Source organism: Erpetoichthys calabaricus, chromosome 7 (assembly GCF_900747795.2).
Source record: "Erpetoichthys calabaricus chromosome 7, fErpCal1.3, whole genome shotgun sequence".
Lineage (NCBI taxonomy): Eukaryota > Metazoa > Chordata > Cladistia > Polypteriformes > Polypteridae > Erpetoichthys > Erpetoichthys calabaricus.
The window spans coordinates 186,035,412-186,055,704 of NC_041400.2; the positions used below are offsets into that span (position 1 = coordinate 186,035,412).

Genomic DNA, 20,293 nt, shown 5'->3' on the forward strand with positions numbered 1-20,293 from the left:
TGTATTAATGTAGAATAATATTCTGACCGAGTTTTAAAGTGAGCTTTTTTATATTTATTAACACTCTCTGTCCATGCAATTTGAAAGACATGTAGCTTTGTTGTTCTCCATCTGCGCTCCAGTTTTCGACACTCTAATTTAAGAGCCCGAGTGTTTTCATTAAACCAGGGAGAGTTTCTATGTGCTTTGATCACTTTTGTTTTAAGGGGAGCCACTGTGTCCAGAGCATCTCTCAAGGTCACATTATAATGTGATGTTAGCTGATCTAAATTGTAGTCCACGTTTACATTTGATGTTAACTGATCTAAATGGTTTTCCACAATTACACTCGACTTACTCAAAGTATCTATAAATTTTGAAGCAGAATTACAATCTAGATGTCGCACTGTCTTTGTTTTAATCTGGGAGTGTTTTGGCAAGGGCAGGACTATATCAAATGTAATTAAGTAGTGATCAGAAATAACTTCATTTAATGGAGTAATAATTAATTTTGAATTTCAACTTTGTAAGTTATAATTAAATCTAATGTGTGGTTATGATTATGAGTTGGACCTTTGACATTCTGACAAAATCCTATTGAATTTAACAAATAAGTAAAACATTTGCTAAAAGTGTCAGTTTCCACATCAATGTGTACATTAAAATCTCCCATCAGTACTACGTGATCATAATTTATAGCCAAGTCAGATAAAAGCTTGCTAAATTCAGTCATGAACAATGAATACGGCCCTGGTGGTCTATAGACTAGCACTATAATTGTGTTGGAATCTGTTTTAATATTTAAAATGAATGCTTCAAAGGATGTAAAGTTACCTAAATTTTTAGAAGTGATTTGCATTTTGTTACAATGAATTATTCCAAGGCCCCCTCCTCGACCTGAATCTCTAGACTTATGAAGGAACGAGTATCGATCTGGTGACGCCTCAGCTAGGGGGACAGTGTCACATTTACTAAGCCAGGTTTCGGTGAGAAGACACAGATCAGATTTTGTACTTAATATAATATCATTTACTAAAACAGCTTTAGTGCCAAGAGAGCGAATGTTCAATAAGCAGCATTTAAAACTGTATGCTTCTTTCTGAATTGGTGATATACTTTTTGTTTTAATTTGTAGTAAATTTCTATTACAGATGCCCCTGGTGGAGGGTCTGGTTTTATCCTTTGGTCTAATTATACACCTTATTTTTTGGTTATCAATTAATTTAAGGTTTGTATCAAGACTAAATTTACTGGATGCCCCAAGACAAGGATTATGGGTAACAGCTTCAGGAAAGTAACAGGTGGGATAAACAACAGCCTATGATTTAAGATCACATGACTGCGGCCTGGACGGTGCTCTAATCAGTCAACCAGGCAGTTTTGTTGCCATATTTTGGGATAATACATAAGATCCCCTCCAGTTAGGATGAAGACCATCTCTTCTGAAAAATCCAGGCCTTTCCCAAAAATCATCCCAATTGTTCACAAACGCTATGCTTTTGTTTGCACACCAGGTTTCTAGCCAGCAGTGAAGGGAATGCAATCTGCTATAAATCACATCCCCTCTATATAATCTTGGTAAGGGGCCAGATACAACTAAATTCTGACATTTTCTTTTAGCTTTGATGCAAAGAGAGATGAAGTTCCTCTTTAATACCTCAGATTGCTGTGAATAAATATCATTAGTGCCGACATGCAGCAATAAGGTAGATACTTCATCGTCGGCGACACGGTCCAATGCGGCCTCTATGCCAGAAATCTTGGCCCCTGCGAGGCACTTAACATGAACTGCTGGTTTAACACAGTTTGGAATTCTAACATTCCGCACTATGGAATCGCCAATTATGAGCACTTTCTTATTCTCAGTTTCCACAGGCGCGTTGCGGAGTGCTGAGAATCTGTTCTGGGTCCGAATTGGTGACCTGGGTGCCGGGGGACTACATTTTGGATTCTTAGACCCCCGTCTTACTGTTACCCACTCGCCCTGTGGCTGAATTGGTGCTGCTGACTTCGGCCGCGCACTGACTACAGTGGGACCAGGAGAGACTGAAGCCGAATCAGAAGTAGCCGAATTGTCTAAACAAACCGAGTCGATCCAATTTTCGGTTTGCCTAATCGCTATCAGATTCCTAACGTGGTCCTCCAATTCGCGTATTTTCCCGACCAACTCTAAATTAACTAAACACTTTTGGCAGGTGAAGCTGTCTACAATGTCGGCCGGAAAACCTGAACTGTACATGCTGCAGGACACACAACATATAAACGTGCCCTCAACGGGCAGAGAGCAGATAGAACTTACGTTTAGTATTGATGTCATCTTCTCCGTTTTCTGTAGTTTACTTATGTGCTTTCTTCTTCAGAGACCGTCGGCTTCAAGTTTCTCACTGCCGGTTATTTCTTCTGGTCATCTGCCGGCTTTACTTCCGATGAACTTGCTCGGGTGTTTGCGAAGGGTTACGTGCCTGTGGGAGACGCCGCTGCTCTGTGCTTCTGCTCGGTGCTTCCGCTCGCTGCTATGTTCGTGCTTCCGCCTGTGTGTAAATACATCCGTCACTCCTACCGCAGACCTTACCACTGTCACACTTACCTCGTACACATCCTGTACAACTCTTACGTACTTCCCTGCCACTCCCAACTTCCTCATACAATACCACAGCTCTTCTCAAGGCACCCTGTCATATGCTTTCTCCAGGTCCACAAAAACACAATTCAACTCCTTCTGGCTTTCTCTATACTTCTCCATCAACACCCTCAGAGCAAACATCGCATCTGTGGCGCTCTTTCTTGGCATGAAACCATACTGCTGCTCTCTAATTATCACTTTCCTTCTTAACCTAGCTTAAGGTAGACCAGATTGTTAAAATGGGACACAACACTTTAATCAACTGAGTTTGCTAGATGCAAATAAAATTGAAGATGGGGGGGGGGGTTCCCCACCATGAAGTATCATTTACCTTATAAAAATACACATGAAATCAAGGGGAATATTGGCCATCTATAAATGGAACATGTTGTTCAAATTTTGCGACTCTAAGCATAAAATGGAATGCGATGCCTAAAACAGGACAGGACGTCTTGTAACCCAATTGAAGGGTGATGCCTAAAGGCCATCTTTCTATTGGGCTTTCCCTAATGGATCTAGCACAGAAACATTTTTTTTTGTTTAAACAGATTAAACTGGGATACTGATCTAACTAATTGCAGCCCCATCTTATATGGTGACGTGATGACATCACATGTTACGCTTCCAAAATGGAACACAACTCATTGATTCTGGGAGTTTGCTAGACGCAAATAAAAAGAAAGACTCAGGAGAGGAGTATCGTGTGCCTTTTAAAAATGCACATAAAATCAAAGTGGTGGTGGGGGGAGCCCTTCATATTTCGGCCATCTAAAAAATGGTTACACATTGTTCAGTTTTGGGATTCTAAGAGTAAAACATAAAGCAATGCATATAAATGGGACGGGATGTCTGATAACCCTATTGAAAGGTGATACCTACAAGCCCTCTTTTTGTTGTGCTTTCCCTAATGGATCAAGCATAGAAATAAGTTTTATTTGAACAGATTAAGCTGAGATACTGACTAACTAATCGCAAACCCCACCTTTTATGGTGGCGTGACAACATCACGTGTCACGCTTCCAAAACGGGACACCACTCATTAACCCAGCGATTGTCCTAGACACAAATAAAACTAGACTTGGGAGTTGGAGGTATCTGAATCTGTCCACCCTCTCCACCTGAGCGCTGGTGATACTGAGGCGGTGGTAGTGTCTCTGCCATTTCCTCCCAAAGCTAAATTGTTTGACTGAGGGGCTGCTGGGAAATAAGGATTACAGTGGACATTAAGCTATATGTTAAAAATGAGCTTCACCAAGCCAAATTCCATATTGTTGAAGTTGCTTGTCTAAAATCACCACAAATTATTAATTAAACAGGAATCTGAAAAAAACTGTCATACTCATGCAGAACACTTTAAATGCTACACTATTATTTATGCTTACGCTTTCTTTTTCTTTTATGACAGAATGAAAGGGAACAGATAATGACTACAAATGTCTGGCTTACCCAGGTTGGTACACCTTTACTTGTGGGTTTTTGTTCTTTTGTTTTGTTTGCTTTTTTTTCCTTTATGTGATTAGCTTCCTTTTTAGTACTTTTAAAGAGAAATAGTAAAGGATTCTCCAAATAAGATCATCATTTGCCTCAAGTCAAAACTTTAAAGCGATGATAATGCATGCGATTCTTGTTGGCTACAGCATTAGAATTCTCTACCCTCAATTTCATGTTGTTACTTTCTGGAAAATCTTCCATTATTATGTATAATATGCAAGCGCATTGAGAACAAAATAATCAGATTGTATGCTCCTCTTTAGAAACATTATTAATCTTTGTGAGCTGTGGGTGGTCTGCATATTGATACTGGTTATATTAGCATTACATTTACATTCATTTACTTAGACATTTTTATCCAAAGTGACTTACAAAAAGAGGTGAACATAATTAAATAAACACTAGCCTGGGGGTCTGCTTTAAAACAAGTGTTACAGAATAAGGTTACAAAATGAACCGTCACAATAAAGAATTCTAAACTATACAGAACAACAAAAGATTACGCTACGCTAGATAGATAGATAGATAGATAGATAGATAGATAGATAGATGGATAGATGGATGTAAAAGCTGACTTATACTCACAATGAGGCATTATACAGTTGTATTGTTCGTATATAGGACCCCCATAGCAATTCCTGACACACTTCTGCTGAATGATTTGCTGTCTGAATGTGTTCAGTATTAGTGTGTCAGGGAGATGATCTGCAGAATTGTTTATAATGGCACTCATTTTGAAAAAAAATCACATTCCAAGAGAGCCTTCATACACTCCTTAAACACATTGAGGGAGTCACCAGTTCAGAAGGACGTGGGCAGCTCGTGCTACACATGATCCAGATTTGCTTCCATGTAGTGGTGGTACCACCAGACCTCATTTAATAACAGTGTGTGAGTAGGGGCACAGGATCTCACAAGTGTCTCCAGATACCTTCTGTAGGTGCTGATTACCATGTAGGAAGGTATCAAGAACTTTCTTATAATCTGTGCAGCTCCAGGAAGCCAATGTAGTGTTAGCTCTCAGACAGAGGATGGCAGCTTGTTCCACCACTAGGATCTACACATGAAAAGGGAATGTATTGAGATTTGGTACCACATAGAGGTGGTACTACCAGACTCCGTTCACTTTCAGACCTAAGTGGGTGAGAAGAGCATAGAACCTTATGAGTCCCTGTATGGTTACTCTTTTCATAGACATTAAGAACCTCACATTAAAGCCATCATCCACAATGATGGAGTCAGCAGTTTGAATGGAGGTGGGCGGCATGTTGAAGCATCTCAGAGCTACACATCATAAGAATCTGGATGGAGATTTGATGCCACATATAGGTGGTACCACCAGATCCCATTCAATAGCAGACCTAAGGAGCATGATATTCTTACTTCTTTCATACTTCAGTGCTGTAACAGGTTTTTTGTTTTGTTCTTTTTTTGCAATAACTCCTTCCAAATGTTGTCCTAAAGTCTAACAATGCCACTCATGCATTCATAACTACATGCAGTAATGTAAAGCCCGTGATGAAGCGACAGACAAATTGCTTTTTGGTGTTTGTACGTAATGAATTCTGCCAGGGTTGTTTTTATTTTTTATTTTTATTTTTCCTACCTTGTTGGAAGCAGACATGCTTGAATAAATTTCTGCTCGCGACAGTCGAGAATTTAGTGGTTTATTTGTTGTAGAAAGCACCCTTAGGACACATCTCTGTAAACTAAATCACTGCAGGGTTTATTTGTCGCAGAGTTTACTTTTTGAACAAAGAATGTGCCAGGCTGAATTGTAGTTAAGTAAATCACTGAAGGCTCTCTTCTTATAGACAGAAGTGAGAATAACTGAACCAGTTATACAATATACTGTATATTTCTGATTTATAATATTTCTATATGTCTGTTATGAGTGAAATTTAGCAAGAATTCTCAGAGAAATAAATACAAATACGTAGATGCACTGTGTAATTAAGTTCCATTTTCCATAACAGAAAATGATTTCCTGTTAACATCCGGTGCCTATAAAAAGCATTCATCACGCTTTAGTTTTAGGTGCTGCAGAAATGCATCTAAATCTCATTTATTATTATGTAACAACACCTAACAAAGGCTTCTTTGGGTCTTGATAACACTTACGCCAAGGATTTACTTAATGTTGAGCTTAAAGATCCTGCTGCTACGCAAGCAGTGTACTAACTATTCTTGCATCCATACTTTATGTAAATCTGGAGGATTCCACCAGTTGGCAGTGCGAGAAATCATCACGGTCAGAAAACAACACCTGGTTTCGCTGTGTTGTGAGTTGAGGGAATAAAGATGTTAAAGAGAAAACTTCTAATGCTGTTGCAAAGGTGTAAAAAAACCAAAAAGATGGCAACAGCAACACAGAATGTTATGTGAGATCTTTAAATCTATCACATCATTTCGATGGGAAATATGGAACGTTTATATTACCTATGCAAGAAATGGATGAAGAAGAGCACCATGAAGACATTCGCATGTCAACATTTAAGTCTGTTGATTTGTGTCACCGCATAGAACAATTCATCAAACATCGAAGCGAACACACTGATCTTGTTGGAACTGCAATGTGGCTCACCGTCACATGTTGATAGTAAACAACGATGCTGACGTTAAGTACCAAAACTTGAACACACACGGCACCCATATTTTTGTTGGACCGCAACTTTCGCACACATTGCAGTAATTTCTGATGACGTACTCAGAGGACATGTCAAAAGAACAATGGGAACACGTGGCAGCCTTGAGCGTTCTGAGGGTGAAGCTTAATCCAGCCCTTACAAATCATCCATGAAGTGTTTATACATCTCCGCAATGTGGCCGACTAACAATAAATCACTTTGGGGTGGTCTGAGGTGGCTTAACTGAGACATGTCTCTCTTGATATTACATATTTAGTATAAGTGGCAGGATATATTTAACACTACACAATGCGTACGCTGCTGCTATGCAAGCAGTGTACCATTTATACATGTATTTTATGTGTATCTGGAGGATTCTACTAGGTGGTAGTGTAAGACATCATTCCGGTGAGAAAACAACATCTGAGGCCTCATGCATAACACTGTGCGTAGAACTCACACTTAAACACCGGGTACAGACAAAAGTGGAAATGTGCGTATGCACAAAAAAATTCAGATGCTCAAAACTGTGCATAAGCCAACTGCCACGCACTTGAGCTCCATAAATCCCAGTCAGTGTGAAAAGCGTACATGCTGCTGCCCCACCCCGACTCCTCCCAGAATTTTGCATATTTTAATATACAAATCAAAATAAATATCACCTTCCCCGCTCACTGTTTGGTTAAAAGACAATAGCAAAAGCATGTGAAAAAAAGACTTTCAGCAAATGCAAAGTGGGGGCAAGGAAAAATGTACTATTTTGTTGGCTTAAGCAGTGGTATAAACAACAAAAGGAAGTGGATCAAGTGATACCCAGTAGCTTAGACACTCGAAAGTTCAAGTTCAGAAAATCGCACAGTGCCCAAAATTTAAAAAGAAGTGGCATGATATCAAAGTCACCATGAAAAGATGAGTCGTAGTCCACTGTCGGAATGTCATACGGGAGCAGAGAAAAGAAAAATAACAGGGACAGAGTGGAAAAAAAGGTCAAAATGTTCACTTTAATCTCGTAGTTTATTTTGTCACTAAAGTAGAACATTGTAAACTTAATCTTAAAATCAATATTTAATTTACTTGAGTTTATCAGATCAAATCGTAACTAAAGTAGCACATTAAATGCTTCATATTCTATGTGTTCTTCTTTGTGTTGTATGTGTGTGAATAACTATGTGCTTCTTAAACGGGCTTTCTCTTATGCCGACAGGGCACAGAATACATTACATTCATGATATTACAGCTCTCTGAACAATTTAAATACTAAGATGTATACATGATTATCATTTTCATGATGAAATGAATTAAAGCATGTTATTAAACATGGGGCATGGTGGCGCAGTGGTAGCGATGAGCTGGCTCCCTGTCCAGAGACTGTTTCTGGCTCCCACAAGAGGCTTGCTGGGCTGTGTGTGATCCTCGATGAAATAATTTAATGCAGCAGTGCTGTCTCTTTCAAACGTACCAACCCCCATTTCCTGTCCTTCCTTTTCTTTCTCCACATCACCAGTCGCCACACAATAAGCTCTTTAATTAATGTCAAGCCATCTGTAAACTTAGAACACCGATTCTTCAAAGCTTTTAAGGAACATTGAAATATCTTCGTATTACATGTTTAATCATTCCATCCGTCTATTCATCCAGGGTTGTGCCAGTCCCAGCAAGCATACAGCGTGAGGCAGGACCAGTCCTTGGACGGGGTGGCAGCTCATCGCTACTGCTGCACCACTGTCCCCACACGTTTAATTATTAACAGTATATATTATTTAAATTAAGTTAGAAATGTATCTGTATAATTTAATATACATACCTGAAGGAATTTCATCTTAAAAATTATATCAAGAACTCCAAGACGATAGCGCTTGGAAATCTAAATCGACTTAGAAGGCAGTCGTCATCATCTGTAAATTGATAAAGCAGGGGTGTGAATCTAAAAAAGAAAAGGAAACCACACAGGAACAGCAGCACCTCTTTGACGTTGGGTGCCGCCAGTTTACAAAACCAAGTGGAAAGTTAAGTACGCACTGGTTAAGGCTGGTGGCTTTATGTCAAGTTTAGTTTTTATACACCTTGAAGTGAGCGTGGAAACAGGCGCATGTAACATTTTTCTGCGTATGCACCGTTTATACATGAGGCCCCTGGATTTGCTTTCTTGTGAGTTGAGGGAAGAATAGATGCTGAAGATAAAAATTCTTTGCATTCTGATGCTGTTGCGAAGGTGCAAAAAAAAAAGACGGCAACAGCGACACAGAAGATGGTATGTGAGACTTTTAAATGTATCGCGTCATTACAACGGGGAATATGCAACACCTGCATTGCCTACGAGAGAAATGGATGAAGGAAATACATCATGAATACTTTCGTATGTCTGCATTTAAGTTTGATGATTTGCTTCACCGCATCAAAACTATAGCCTCTGCTTATACCTTTTTGTTTATTGATTTTTAAAGTTTGTCCTTTATCACTACTATGCGAGCAGAGCCACGGGGAACAGCTATTTGCCAGATAAGTAAAACTTCACAAACAAAACAAAAAAAATATTTCTGAAAAAGTATTTTATACATTTATTATAATAATTCATATGTTTCCATAGCGATTTAAAGAATCTGACAAATTTTATATTGTTAATGATTTTAGTATTCTTTGTTGCATTTGGTACAAAAAGATAATTTTTCTCAATTTGTTTAAAAGGGACATACCGTATATACAGTATATATCTTATATATAATTTGCCAGTCTCCTCACTCACTCACTCACTCACTCACTCACTCACTCACTCACTCACTCACTCACTCACTCACTCACGTCCATCCGAAGCCAAATGTGCAGTTGCCTTCTGCGCACGTCGCCTTCTGCGCATGTCCGAAGTCGAATACGCAATCGCCTTCTGCGCAGCTGCCCGAAAAACCTTACGAGACCGACATCGCGGCAGGCGGCGGATTTACGACCACGAAAATTCAAAGAGAAAGGCGACTTCGACCAATATTGCGGCAGGCAGCGGATTTACGGCCGTGAAAATTCAAAGAGAAAGGCGACTTCGACCAACATCGCAGCAGGGTCCGTCCGAAGCCGAATGCGCAATCCACTTCTGCGCATGTCCGAAGCCTTCTGCGCAGTCGCCTTCTGCGCAGCTGCCCGAAAAACCTTACGAGGCCGACATCGCGGCAGGCGGCAGATTTACGTTAGCAAAAATGCAAAGAGAAAGGCGACTTCGACCAACATCGCAGCAGGGTCCGTCTGAAGCCGAATGCGCAGTCCACTTCTGCGCATGTCCGAAGCCGAATGCGCAGTCGCCTTCTGTGCAGCTGCCCGAAAAACCTTAAGAGACCGACATCGCGGCAGGCAGCAGATTTACGTCAGCAAAAATGCAAAGAGAAAGGCGACTTCGACCAACATTGCGGCAGGTGGCGGATTTACGGCTGCAAAAACTCAAAGAGAAAGGCAACTTCCATTAAAGTTCTAGAGGCCTGAAAGGCGATTTCGACTACATCTCCAGGCCTAATTACGCATTCATTCAATAAACCTATATCAGGTTTGTGGTGCTTATACTTATTACTCACTATTCCACTCATGCCCGTTTCATCTTACGTTGTCGAAACAGGATCTTTGTCTAGTATATATATATATATATCTTCTAATATAATACACTACCATGGCTGTCTGTGTGTCTGTCCAGGATGTTAAATCTCCTGTGGCTCGCAAACCATTTGACCGATTGACCTGAAATTTGGTACACATATACTACGTGACATCTACTGTCCACTTTCGGGGTGATGATTGACCATCAAGGTTTTTCCTCTTTTTACTTTTTTTTATTTTATTGTAGAATCAACTCTCGGCAGCAGGGCGGCCGTGTGGCACATGCGTATGGGCACGGTTTTTATTCCCTACCACCTTCCCTATCACTTCCCCTACCTCTTCATATCTTAAGTCATTCTTGAGGCAGATTCAACACTTAAGTGCCAGCTTAAGTGAAAAATGAAAGAAAACATACTAAGTAATTGCAACACAAGCACTGACTTAATCAGTTTTAACGTGAAAAGATGCCGACGAAAGAAGAGAAGAAGCGGGCTGCTAGGGTGGAGAAAAGAAGAACCGCTCAGGAAGTAGCAAGCACATCAACCTCTGAGCAAACAAATGCTAAACATACAGAGAAAGAGGATGAAAACTAGGAATGCTCAAGTCAAGTGTATTAACTGCATGTTATCGTACAGTGTGCTGTTACTGGTGTATATATATATATATATATATATATATATATATATATATACATAAATCCATCCATCCATTATCCAACCCACTATATCTGAACACAGGGTCACGGGGGTCTGCTGGAGCCAATCCCAGCCAATTACAGGGCACACGGCAGGAAACAAACCCTGAGCAGGGCGCAGCCCACCGCAGTAATATATATATATATATATATATATATATATATATATATAATTTTGTAATAGAGTACATTAATATACAGTTATGTTATATAGCTGTGTAAAGCTTCCTGCGTTAATTTCTGACTTTCTGTACTTTATAAGTATTTACAACTTTATCAAGTGTTCATTTATATTTTTCATTGAATGTTTGACATTTTTTGTAAAATATATGAACTTTATTTACAGGAAGGTGCTTTGTAGTGTGTCCATAAATCTTTGTCTTAATTCACCAGCTTGGATTTACTTACACAGGAGTGGAATGATTATCGTTTGGTGTGGGACCCCCAGGAGTATGATGGTATTAAAAAACTCAGAATACCTTCACAACACATCTGGCTTCCTGACATTGTTCTCTATAATAAGTAAGTGGAGTCTAATCATTGAATACTAGTTTGTACATTTACAATTCAACAGCTCTTCCTTCAGATAATCAGATCAATTTTCCAGTAAAAAGTGGTTAATATAAAGCTTTCTGGCAGATGTAAGAATATGAATGTATTATTTGATGCTATCATCTATCTATCTATCTATCTATCTATCTATCTATCTATCTATCTATCTATCTATCTATCTATCTATCTATCTATCTATCTATCTATCTATCTATCTATCTATCTATCTATCTATCTATCTATCTATCTATCTATCTCCTCTTTCAGGTGTAGTGGCTTGCTCTCTTGCCCACCTGTCAGACACAGTTCAGTTTCCTTTCTTTGATTTTTTTTTTTATATAGCTCACTTCACAGGGTGCAGTTTCAGAGCACTGTAATGAGTTTCAAGTTAAATGCAAACTACAAACTTTACTAATTACATAATACATTCACATAAGGACACATATTTGTTTAAAAATGCAGGTTAACGTACAGTTGATTCAGAAATAATTTAGATCCCTTCATTTTTTGTACACTTTATTGTGTTGAAGATTTCATTTTAAATGGTGTAACAAGGCACTATATAGGCACCTGACCCGACACAGACTCACACTGGAGGTGCATATAAAACCAAGAAAGCCTTTTATTTTTCTTCACCTGTGGGGCACGTCTTCCCCAGCACCCAAACTTGCACAACACAGTCTCATGTGGACAAAACACCCAAAACACAAACACAAAACACTCTCCTTCGGCATCACCACTCCTCCTCCTCCAAACTTTGCCCTCCTCCTCCTGACTCTGGCCCTTGGAGTGGTGGCTGCTGGCCCCTTTTATAGTCGGAAGTGCTCCATGTGGTTGACTGCCGAGTTCTGGCTGCACTTCCGGGTGGCCCATATGGGCTCAGGAGTCCCAGCTGCAGCACCCCCTGGTGGAGCCTGCGGGACCCAACAGGTCTGCTCCCAACTCCAAGTCCCATGGAGCCCAGCGGGAAACCGAGGCACCGCTCCAACCCAGGGGGGCGGCCATCTAGCATCCAGGGCGAAATATTGCACAGTTCATGGCTGCTCCCCCTGAATATACAGCGAAGGATAACTTAACCATTTTTGCCACCAATCTGTACTCAGTAACCCATAATGACAAAGTAAACAAGTGTTTTCAAAGAGGTTTGCAAATTTATTAAAAATCACAAACTGAAATCTCACATTCATGTAAGTTGTGGGGTGGCACAGTGGCGCAGTGGTACCGCTGCTGCCTTGCAGTTAGGAGACCTGGGTTTGCTTCCCGGGTCCTCCCGTGTCTGCGTGGGTTTCCTCCCACAGTCCAAAGACATGCAAGTTAGGTGCATTGGCGATTCTAAATTGTCCCTAGTGTGTGCTTGGTGTGTGGGTGTGTGCCCTGCGGTGGGCTGGTGCCCTGCCTGGAGTTTGTTTCCTGCCTTAAGCCCTGTGTTGTGTTGGCTGTGATTGGCTGCAGCAGACCTCCGTGACCCTGTAGTTAGGATATAGCGGGTTGGATAATGGATGGACAGATGGATGTAAGTTGTGAAGAGTGGTTGAAACCCTTTTCCGGCCAGGACACCCCTGCATCAGAAGGACCGGAGGAGAGATTCTTCTGGGCATTACCTTCCCCGGAACACTAGAGAGCAGCCGTCCTGGCTCGCTGTACGATCATGAGTTTGGAGCTTGGTAGTTCCACCTTGCTGGGGCCCGTGACTACCACCAGAGGGTACTTGGACTGTGTTGGAACCCTGTGCTGCAGCACTTCCGCCACAGAATGTAGCTGTGATCTCTTTGCCAAAAATGTAAAAAGTTGGGAAGGTATGTCTGGCCAAGCGGAAGTTAGGTACGTTCCTACATCAAACATTGGCACTGTATCTGATTGTGTTCAGGTCTGACGGGAGAGCACCCCCCACGTGGTGAGAAGAGCACGTGGCCATGATATCTCCCTTTAAAACACATGTAGCTCTGATCTCTCTGTCAAAAACGGTAAACGGTATTCCTTAACAATCTGTAGATGATAATGTCTGCTGAATAAACAGGTACAGCTAGCTAAGTGGAGGCAAGGTACGCTTCAAACCGTGGCAAGAAGTAGACTGACTCGAATGGAGGCTGGCTTGTGAGTGAGGAAGGCCCCACCCTCCTCCCCTTGGCCCGCAGCGTCTCTCTCAGATTTGTGCAAATAAATCGGTACCACAAGTAAACTATGATAATTAGCACAGTGAGAGAGGTCGCAAAATCAACCGGAATGTTCAAGCAAATTGTAGAAAGAAAAAGATCTAAATCCGTTAGGTAGTTCTCTCGTGAAAACTGGACAGACAGACAGACAGACAGTCAGACAGACAGACAGACAGACAGACAGGCAGGCAGGCAGGCAGGCAGGCAGACAGGCAGGCAGACAGACAGACATTAGATTTTATATACAGTATATACTAACTGTCCCCCGCGTAGTAGTGAAACGGGACAGTGAGGAGGGCCCTGCTCACTCCCTACTCCTGACGTCACGTTTACCCCTCCCGTCAGCCAACAGCCTCTCTCTCGGATTCACGCAAATAAATCGGTACCACAACTGAGCTATGATACTTAGTGCTGTGAGAGAAGTTGCAAAAATCAACCGGAATGTTCAAGCAAATTATAGAAAAAAACCCGATCTAAATCCGTTAAGTAGTTCTCTCATGAAAAGCAGACAGACAGACAGGCAGACATTGGTTTTATATATATATACAGACATATATATAGTTTTCCGTCACGTCCACGTTATTCAGCCTTGACCACTCCCCTCCACACTGCTTGCCCCATCGTTACTCCTACTGCGCACATCCTCTCGTTGTACCACCCGGTGACACTCTCAGTTCTTGCGAAATCGGCCTTCAATGCATTCAGTTATAATGGCAAGGCAGAAAAGCAAATTATCTATTCAAGTACGTCGAATTTTAGATCATATAATAAAAATCAAGAACAAAGAGAATTGTCCAATAAACAAAAAAGAGAAAAATATCCTGAACAATATGCAAACAGAAATGCAAAAAAAACAACATTATTAGAATATAACTTAGAGGACAAAGTAATTCATAATATTGTTTTTCACAAGCTGTTAATGTAATTTAATTTTTTATTTACTTTTTGTGATGTTTTACTTTTGTTTTACTTTTTGATATGTTTTATTATTTATTGGTATTTAAAATAGAGAATTGTAGTGAAATACTCAAGCAACTGATTTTCTATCTATAACAACTAAGGACCAAACGGTCCTCTCCCACGCTCCATATACTCTTCTATATACCGTCGCATTCTGTAATGGAGAAGCTCCCTGACGTCCATTGAGCAGCTCAGCTGCGAGATGCTCCCACTGCTGGGGGTTGGTGAGCGAAGCCCCCAAGTTTAAGAAATTAGGAAAATTCTGAAAACTTCTCAGTTTGTCATTATGGGTTATTGACTGTAAACTGATGGACGAAACTGGCAAATTCATCCATTTGTTGTAGAATTCTACAACACAGTGAAGTGGAGCCTAACTGTCTTTCCATTAGTATAACTTTTCAGCCAAGGCTAGTCGACAACAGAGAAACACAATGAGCTCTTCTTCATTTCAAACGTCTCCCTGCCTGCCTATCTGACTCTAGCTATCTCTCTTTCTAATGATCCTGTCCTCCAGTGCTTCCATCAGTAAACCTTTTCTCAAGCTTTTCCTCCTACTCTAAAGTCAAAGAGCCCTCTGCAGTGAGGAGACTTTCAACTTCTTTCCTGGTTTACTTCCAGGTGCACACGGATACAGGGTTTTGAATGATGCATGTGTGTGATATCATTTTATAGTTGCTAGGTTATACACTGTTTGTTGAGCCTAATGTTATTTGCTATCTGGAATGGCTCAATGGAGTTTATCCTCTTGTCCACCAAACTAGCAGCTCTGTCTAACATTACATGAATATGCAATGTCTGTCAATAATGAGATGTTAGTACAGTCGACTGCTCATTTGGGGCAGGCGCCAGGGTGCATATTAAATAATTATGAAAAAAGGTTGTGCCTGACTATGTGAATGTTTAAACTGGTAGGAGTAAATGTACTTTAGATCTTCAAGCTTAAAGATATAGTCTGTGGCACTTTATTTTGTTTATTTCTTTCTGGACCATTTTAAGCCATTATGTATATTTATTGCATATTTGTAGAAAGTGAGCGGGACTGAATTGTAAGAGAAAAAATACGGTAACACCTTAATACTACTGCATTTTATCTGCTGTTACGAGTTCTTATTTTAATTACTGTTAAGGACCTTTCTTTGGATAATTTGTGGTTTTAACTGGTGTCCATTCTGCTACAGTATGCAGAATCTTATAGAAACAAACAAATCAAACAAGCCACAATAACAACAACAGCAAGAACAATGTATTTCTTGTATAAGCCCAAAATCACACAGGGAGTGCTGCAATGGGCTTTAACAGGCCCTGTGTTTTGTGCTCCTTTATCTGAGATGACGTTTCCACAGGCAGGCAAGCAACTTGGCAGTACAGCAGTGGCAGCAAGTGCCACATGCGAGCACTGAGAAGAGAATCAGATTAGGTGAACGCTAGTAACAGATTATAATACTACTTATGTTTTAGTACTAATGACTAATAGACAGAGATGCAGTTAATCAGCAGCTCTAGTCAGGGTATGCTAAACTAAAGTTGTGAGTCTTCAGCCTGATTGAAAAGGTGAGACTGAAGGGGCTCCTCTTATAGTAGGAGACAGACCATTCCACATCTTCGGGGCCCTGTAACTAAAAGTTTGACCTCCCACTGCTATTTTATTCTGCTTCTTCATTTTTTTCCACTGTTCCCATTAGGGGTTGCCACAGCAGATAATTTTTTTCCATATCTTCCTGTCCTCATTTTTTTATTTGTTTGTATTGATTTTCTGGTCAGTGCCACCGTCTCCAGCCCATTTAACATAGCTGGTCTCACTACCGTCCTGTCGACCTTCCCTTTCACTCCTGCTGATACCCGTCTGTCACAAATCACTCCTGACACTCTTCTCCACCCACTCCACCCTGCCTGCACTCTCTTTTTCACCTCTCTATCACAATCCCCGTTACTCTGAACTGTTGATCCCAAGTATTTAAACTCATCCACCTTCGCCAACTCTACTCCCTGCATTCTCACCATTCCACTGACCTCCATCTCATTCAAATATATGTATTCTGTCATGGTGGTCCTGCTGACCTTCATTCCTCTCCTCTCTAGAGCAAATATCCACCTCTCCAGGGTCTCCTCCACCTGCTCCCTACTCTCGCTACAGATCACAATATCATCAGCAAACATCATAGTCCCACTATAGTCCTAACATAGTCCCACTGCTATTTTATTAATCCTTCGAGTTATAAGCAGACCGGCATCTTCAGATCTTAATGATACCAATCCTAAAAAAACATCCTCCAGGACAGGACTGAATGACTTACAGGCCTGTTGCTTTGACAATTGTGCTCATGAAAATCTTTGCAAGGCTTTTGTTAGCTTACCCGAAGGACATTAAAGTTCCTCTGTTGGACTCCAGTTTCACTTTGCCTACTGAGCAAACTGGTCAAAAGATGATTCAGAACTAGAGATGCAGTTTTGTAGGTTATCTCTGATGATGACAGTTTCTAGTTTCAGAATTAATCTTTAGTGTAGGATGGAGTCAGAGGCTTTTTGAAAGTCTAAGTTAATTGTGGCTTATGCTTTGTTTTATCAACTGTTCTTCAAAAAATTCTAAAAAATTGGTTTGAAGGACCTTCTTCTCATAAACCCATGCTGGCTGCTGTTTAGTATATTATTTTTATTTAGATAATTTTCTGATGTATTTCTTATAGTTTCCGTAACTTTTCATAGTAAAGAAGTAAGACTTGTTGGTCTGTAATGATCATATCCATTTTGTCTCCCTTCTTGAAGATTGCAGTCACATTTGCAACTTTCCAGTCTTCAGGTATTTCTCCCATCTTAAGTGAGTGCTGAAATATGCCAGATACCGGTTTATAGATGACATCTTTCATTTCTTTCAATACAGTTAGTGGTTTTATTAGTCTTCAGTGTCTTGAGTGCTTGAAGGACATCTGACAGTTTCAATCTGGAGCTGAACACGCTCAAATCTGTGGAGATGACAGTGGACTTTAGGAGGGTCCCCTCAATATTATCTCCTCTCACTGTACTTAGTAATAATGTGTCAGTTCTGGGACCCATAATCTCATGGGACTTGAAATGAAATATCAATTTAGAGTCCGTTCTCAAAAAGCCACAGCAGCAGATGTACTTCGTACAACAGCTGAGAGAGTTCAGTCTACCACAGGAGCTGCAGGTTCTGTTCCACAACTCAGTTATCTTGTGTGTTCTCAGCACATCCTTGACATCACAGTGTGGTTTGGATATGCGACTACATATGACAAAAAACAGGCAAGAACAAATAGTCAGGTCATGTGAAAAGATCATTGACATTAGTCTTCTTGCTTTATAGGACCTGTGCTATTCCACAGTCATGAAATGGGCAGCGAAAATTCATAACTGGCTCCTCACATGCAGCCCACAATCTCTTTGAATTTCTTCCTTCTGCCAAGCATTACAGATTAAACTATGCCAGAATGAATAGATATAAGAATAGTTTCTTTACACAGGCCAACATGGTCATAAATAGTTCATTCAGCTACCACAGAGCTGCACAAGTCTGTATGCTATCCAAATAAATAAATAAATATATATATATATATATATATATATATATATATATATATATATATATATATTATATATATATATATATATATATATGGGCGGCATGGTGGCGCAGTGGGTAGCGCTGCTGCCTCACAGTTGGGTGATCTGGGGACCTGGGTTCGCTTCCCGGGTCCTCCCTGCGTGGAGTTTGCATGTTCTCCCTGTGTCTGCGTGGGTTTCCTCCGGGCGCTCCGGTTTCCTCCCACAGTCCAAAGACATGCAGGTTAGGTGGATTGGCGATTCTAAATTGGCCCTAGTGTGTGCTTGGTGTGTGGGTGTGTTTGTGTGTGTCCTGCGGTGGGTTGGCACCCTGCCCGTGATTGTTTCCTGCCTTGTGCCCTGTGTTGGCTGGATTGGCTCCAGCAGACCCCCGTGACCCTGTGTTCGGATTCAGCGGGTTGGAAAATGGATGGATGGATATATATATATATATATATATATATATATATATATATATATATATATATATATATATTGTGTGACCAGTAGGGGGCGTCACAGCACTGTATGCTGTCCAAGTTTCTTTGTAAAAATTCAGCTGATTTTTGACCTTAAAACTAACCAATGTATTGATTACATTCTTGTCCATATTGTTTATGTATTTTAAAAAAAGAAGATCCCTGAAGGACTCCACTTTTAACATCTCCCGTTACCCTTTGTTTGAGCCAATTTTGGACCCACCTACAGAGAGTGCCTTGAATTCTTACTTCTTTAAGTTTGATCCCTAACCTTTCATGTGGTAACTTACCAACAACCTTCTGAAAAATCAACATGAATAATTTCATATGCACCTCTCTTACTGTATGTTAAAATACAATACAATACAATAGAATTTATTTTTGTAATGCCCAAAATAACAAAAGGAGTGCCGCAATGGGCTTTAACAGGCCCTGCCTCTTTACAGCCCCCCAGCCTTGACTCTCTAAGAAGACAAGGAAAAACTCCCAAAAAAACCTAGTAGGGAAAAATGGAAGAAACCTTGGAAAGGTAGTTTCAAACTGAGACACCTTCCCAGGTAGGTTGCGTGTGCAGTGGGTGTCAAAAAGAAGGGGGTCAATACAATACAATACACAGAACAGAATAAATCCTCAATACAGTATAAAAATAAAAATTTTACAAGTACAGAGCAGAATTTAACAGTCGATGATATCACATAATATGATTTGGATTTGTTTAGATTCCTGGAGATCTCAGCCATCAAGCTGCCTCCCACAATTGGCTATTTCACAGCTGAGTCAGTGCTAGGGGCCAGCCAATCCAATGAAAGGACCCCTCTATCCCACAATTGCTTGCGATCCACCATCAGAGATGACTTTACCTTAGGCAGGCAAAACAACTTGGCAGGTGGGCCGTGGCACCAAGTGCCACATTTGTTTGATAGATAGATAGATAGATAGATAGATAGATAGATAGATAGATAGATAGATAGATAGATAGATAGATAGATAGATAGATAGATAGATAGATAGATAGATAGATAGATAGATAGATACTTTATTAATCCCAAGGGGAAATTCACATACTCCAGCAGCAGCATACTGATAAAAAACAATATTAAATTAAAGAGTGATAACAATGCAGGTATAACAGACAGTAAGTTTGTTTAATGTTAACGTCCCCCCCCCCCCCCCCCCCCAGGTGGAATTGAAGAGTCGCATAGTGTGGGGGAGGAACGATCTCCTCAGTCTGTCAGTGGAGCAGGACGGTGACAGCAGTCTGTCGCTGAAGCTGCTCCTCTGTCTGGAGATGATCCTGTTCAGTGGATGCAGTGGATTATCTATGATTGACAGGAGTCTGCTCAGCGCCCGTCGCTCCGCCACGGATGTCAAACTGTCCAGCTCCATGCCTACCATAGAGCCTGCCTTCCTCACACAGTTTGTCCAGGCATGAGGCGTTCCTCTTCTTTATGCTGCCTCCCCAGCACACCACCGCATAGAAGAGGGCTTTCCACAACCATCTGGTAGAACATCTGCAGCATCTTATTGCAGATGTTGAAGGATGCCAGCCTTCTAAGGAAGTATAGTCGGCTCTGTCCTGTCTTGCACAGAGCATTGAGCACTGA

The 20,293-nt window shown here is 40.8% G+C and overlaps 1 protein-coding gene across 1 annotated transcript in view; it reads left to right on the plus strand.

The window, feature by feature from the left end:
* chrnb5a (cholinergic receptor, nicotinic, beta 5a) overlaps positions 1-20,293 on the plus strand; it is a 164,966-nt gene that overhangs the window by 115,316 nt on the left and 29,357 nt on the right. The window contains exons 3-4 of the mRNA XM_028806029.2: positions 4,008-4,052; positions 11,400-11,509. Coding sequence (XP_028661862.2) covers positions 4,008-4,052; positions 11,400-11,509 — 155 coding nt within the window. The remainder of the gene's footprint in view (positions 1-4,007; positions 4,053-11,399; positions 11,510-20,293) is intronic.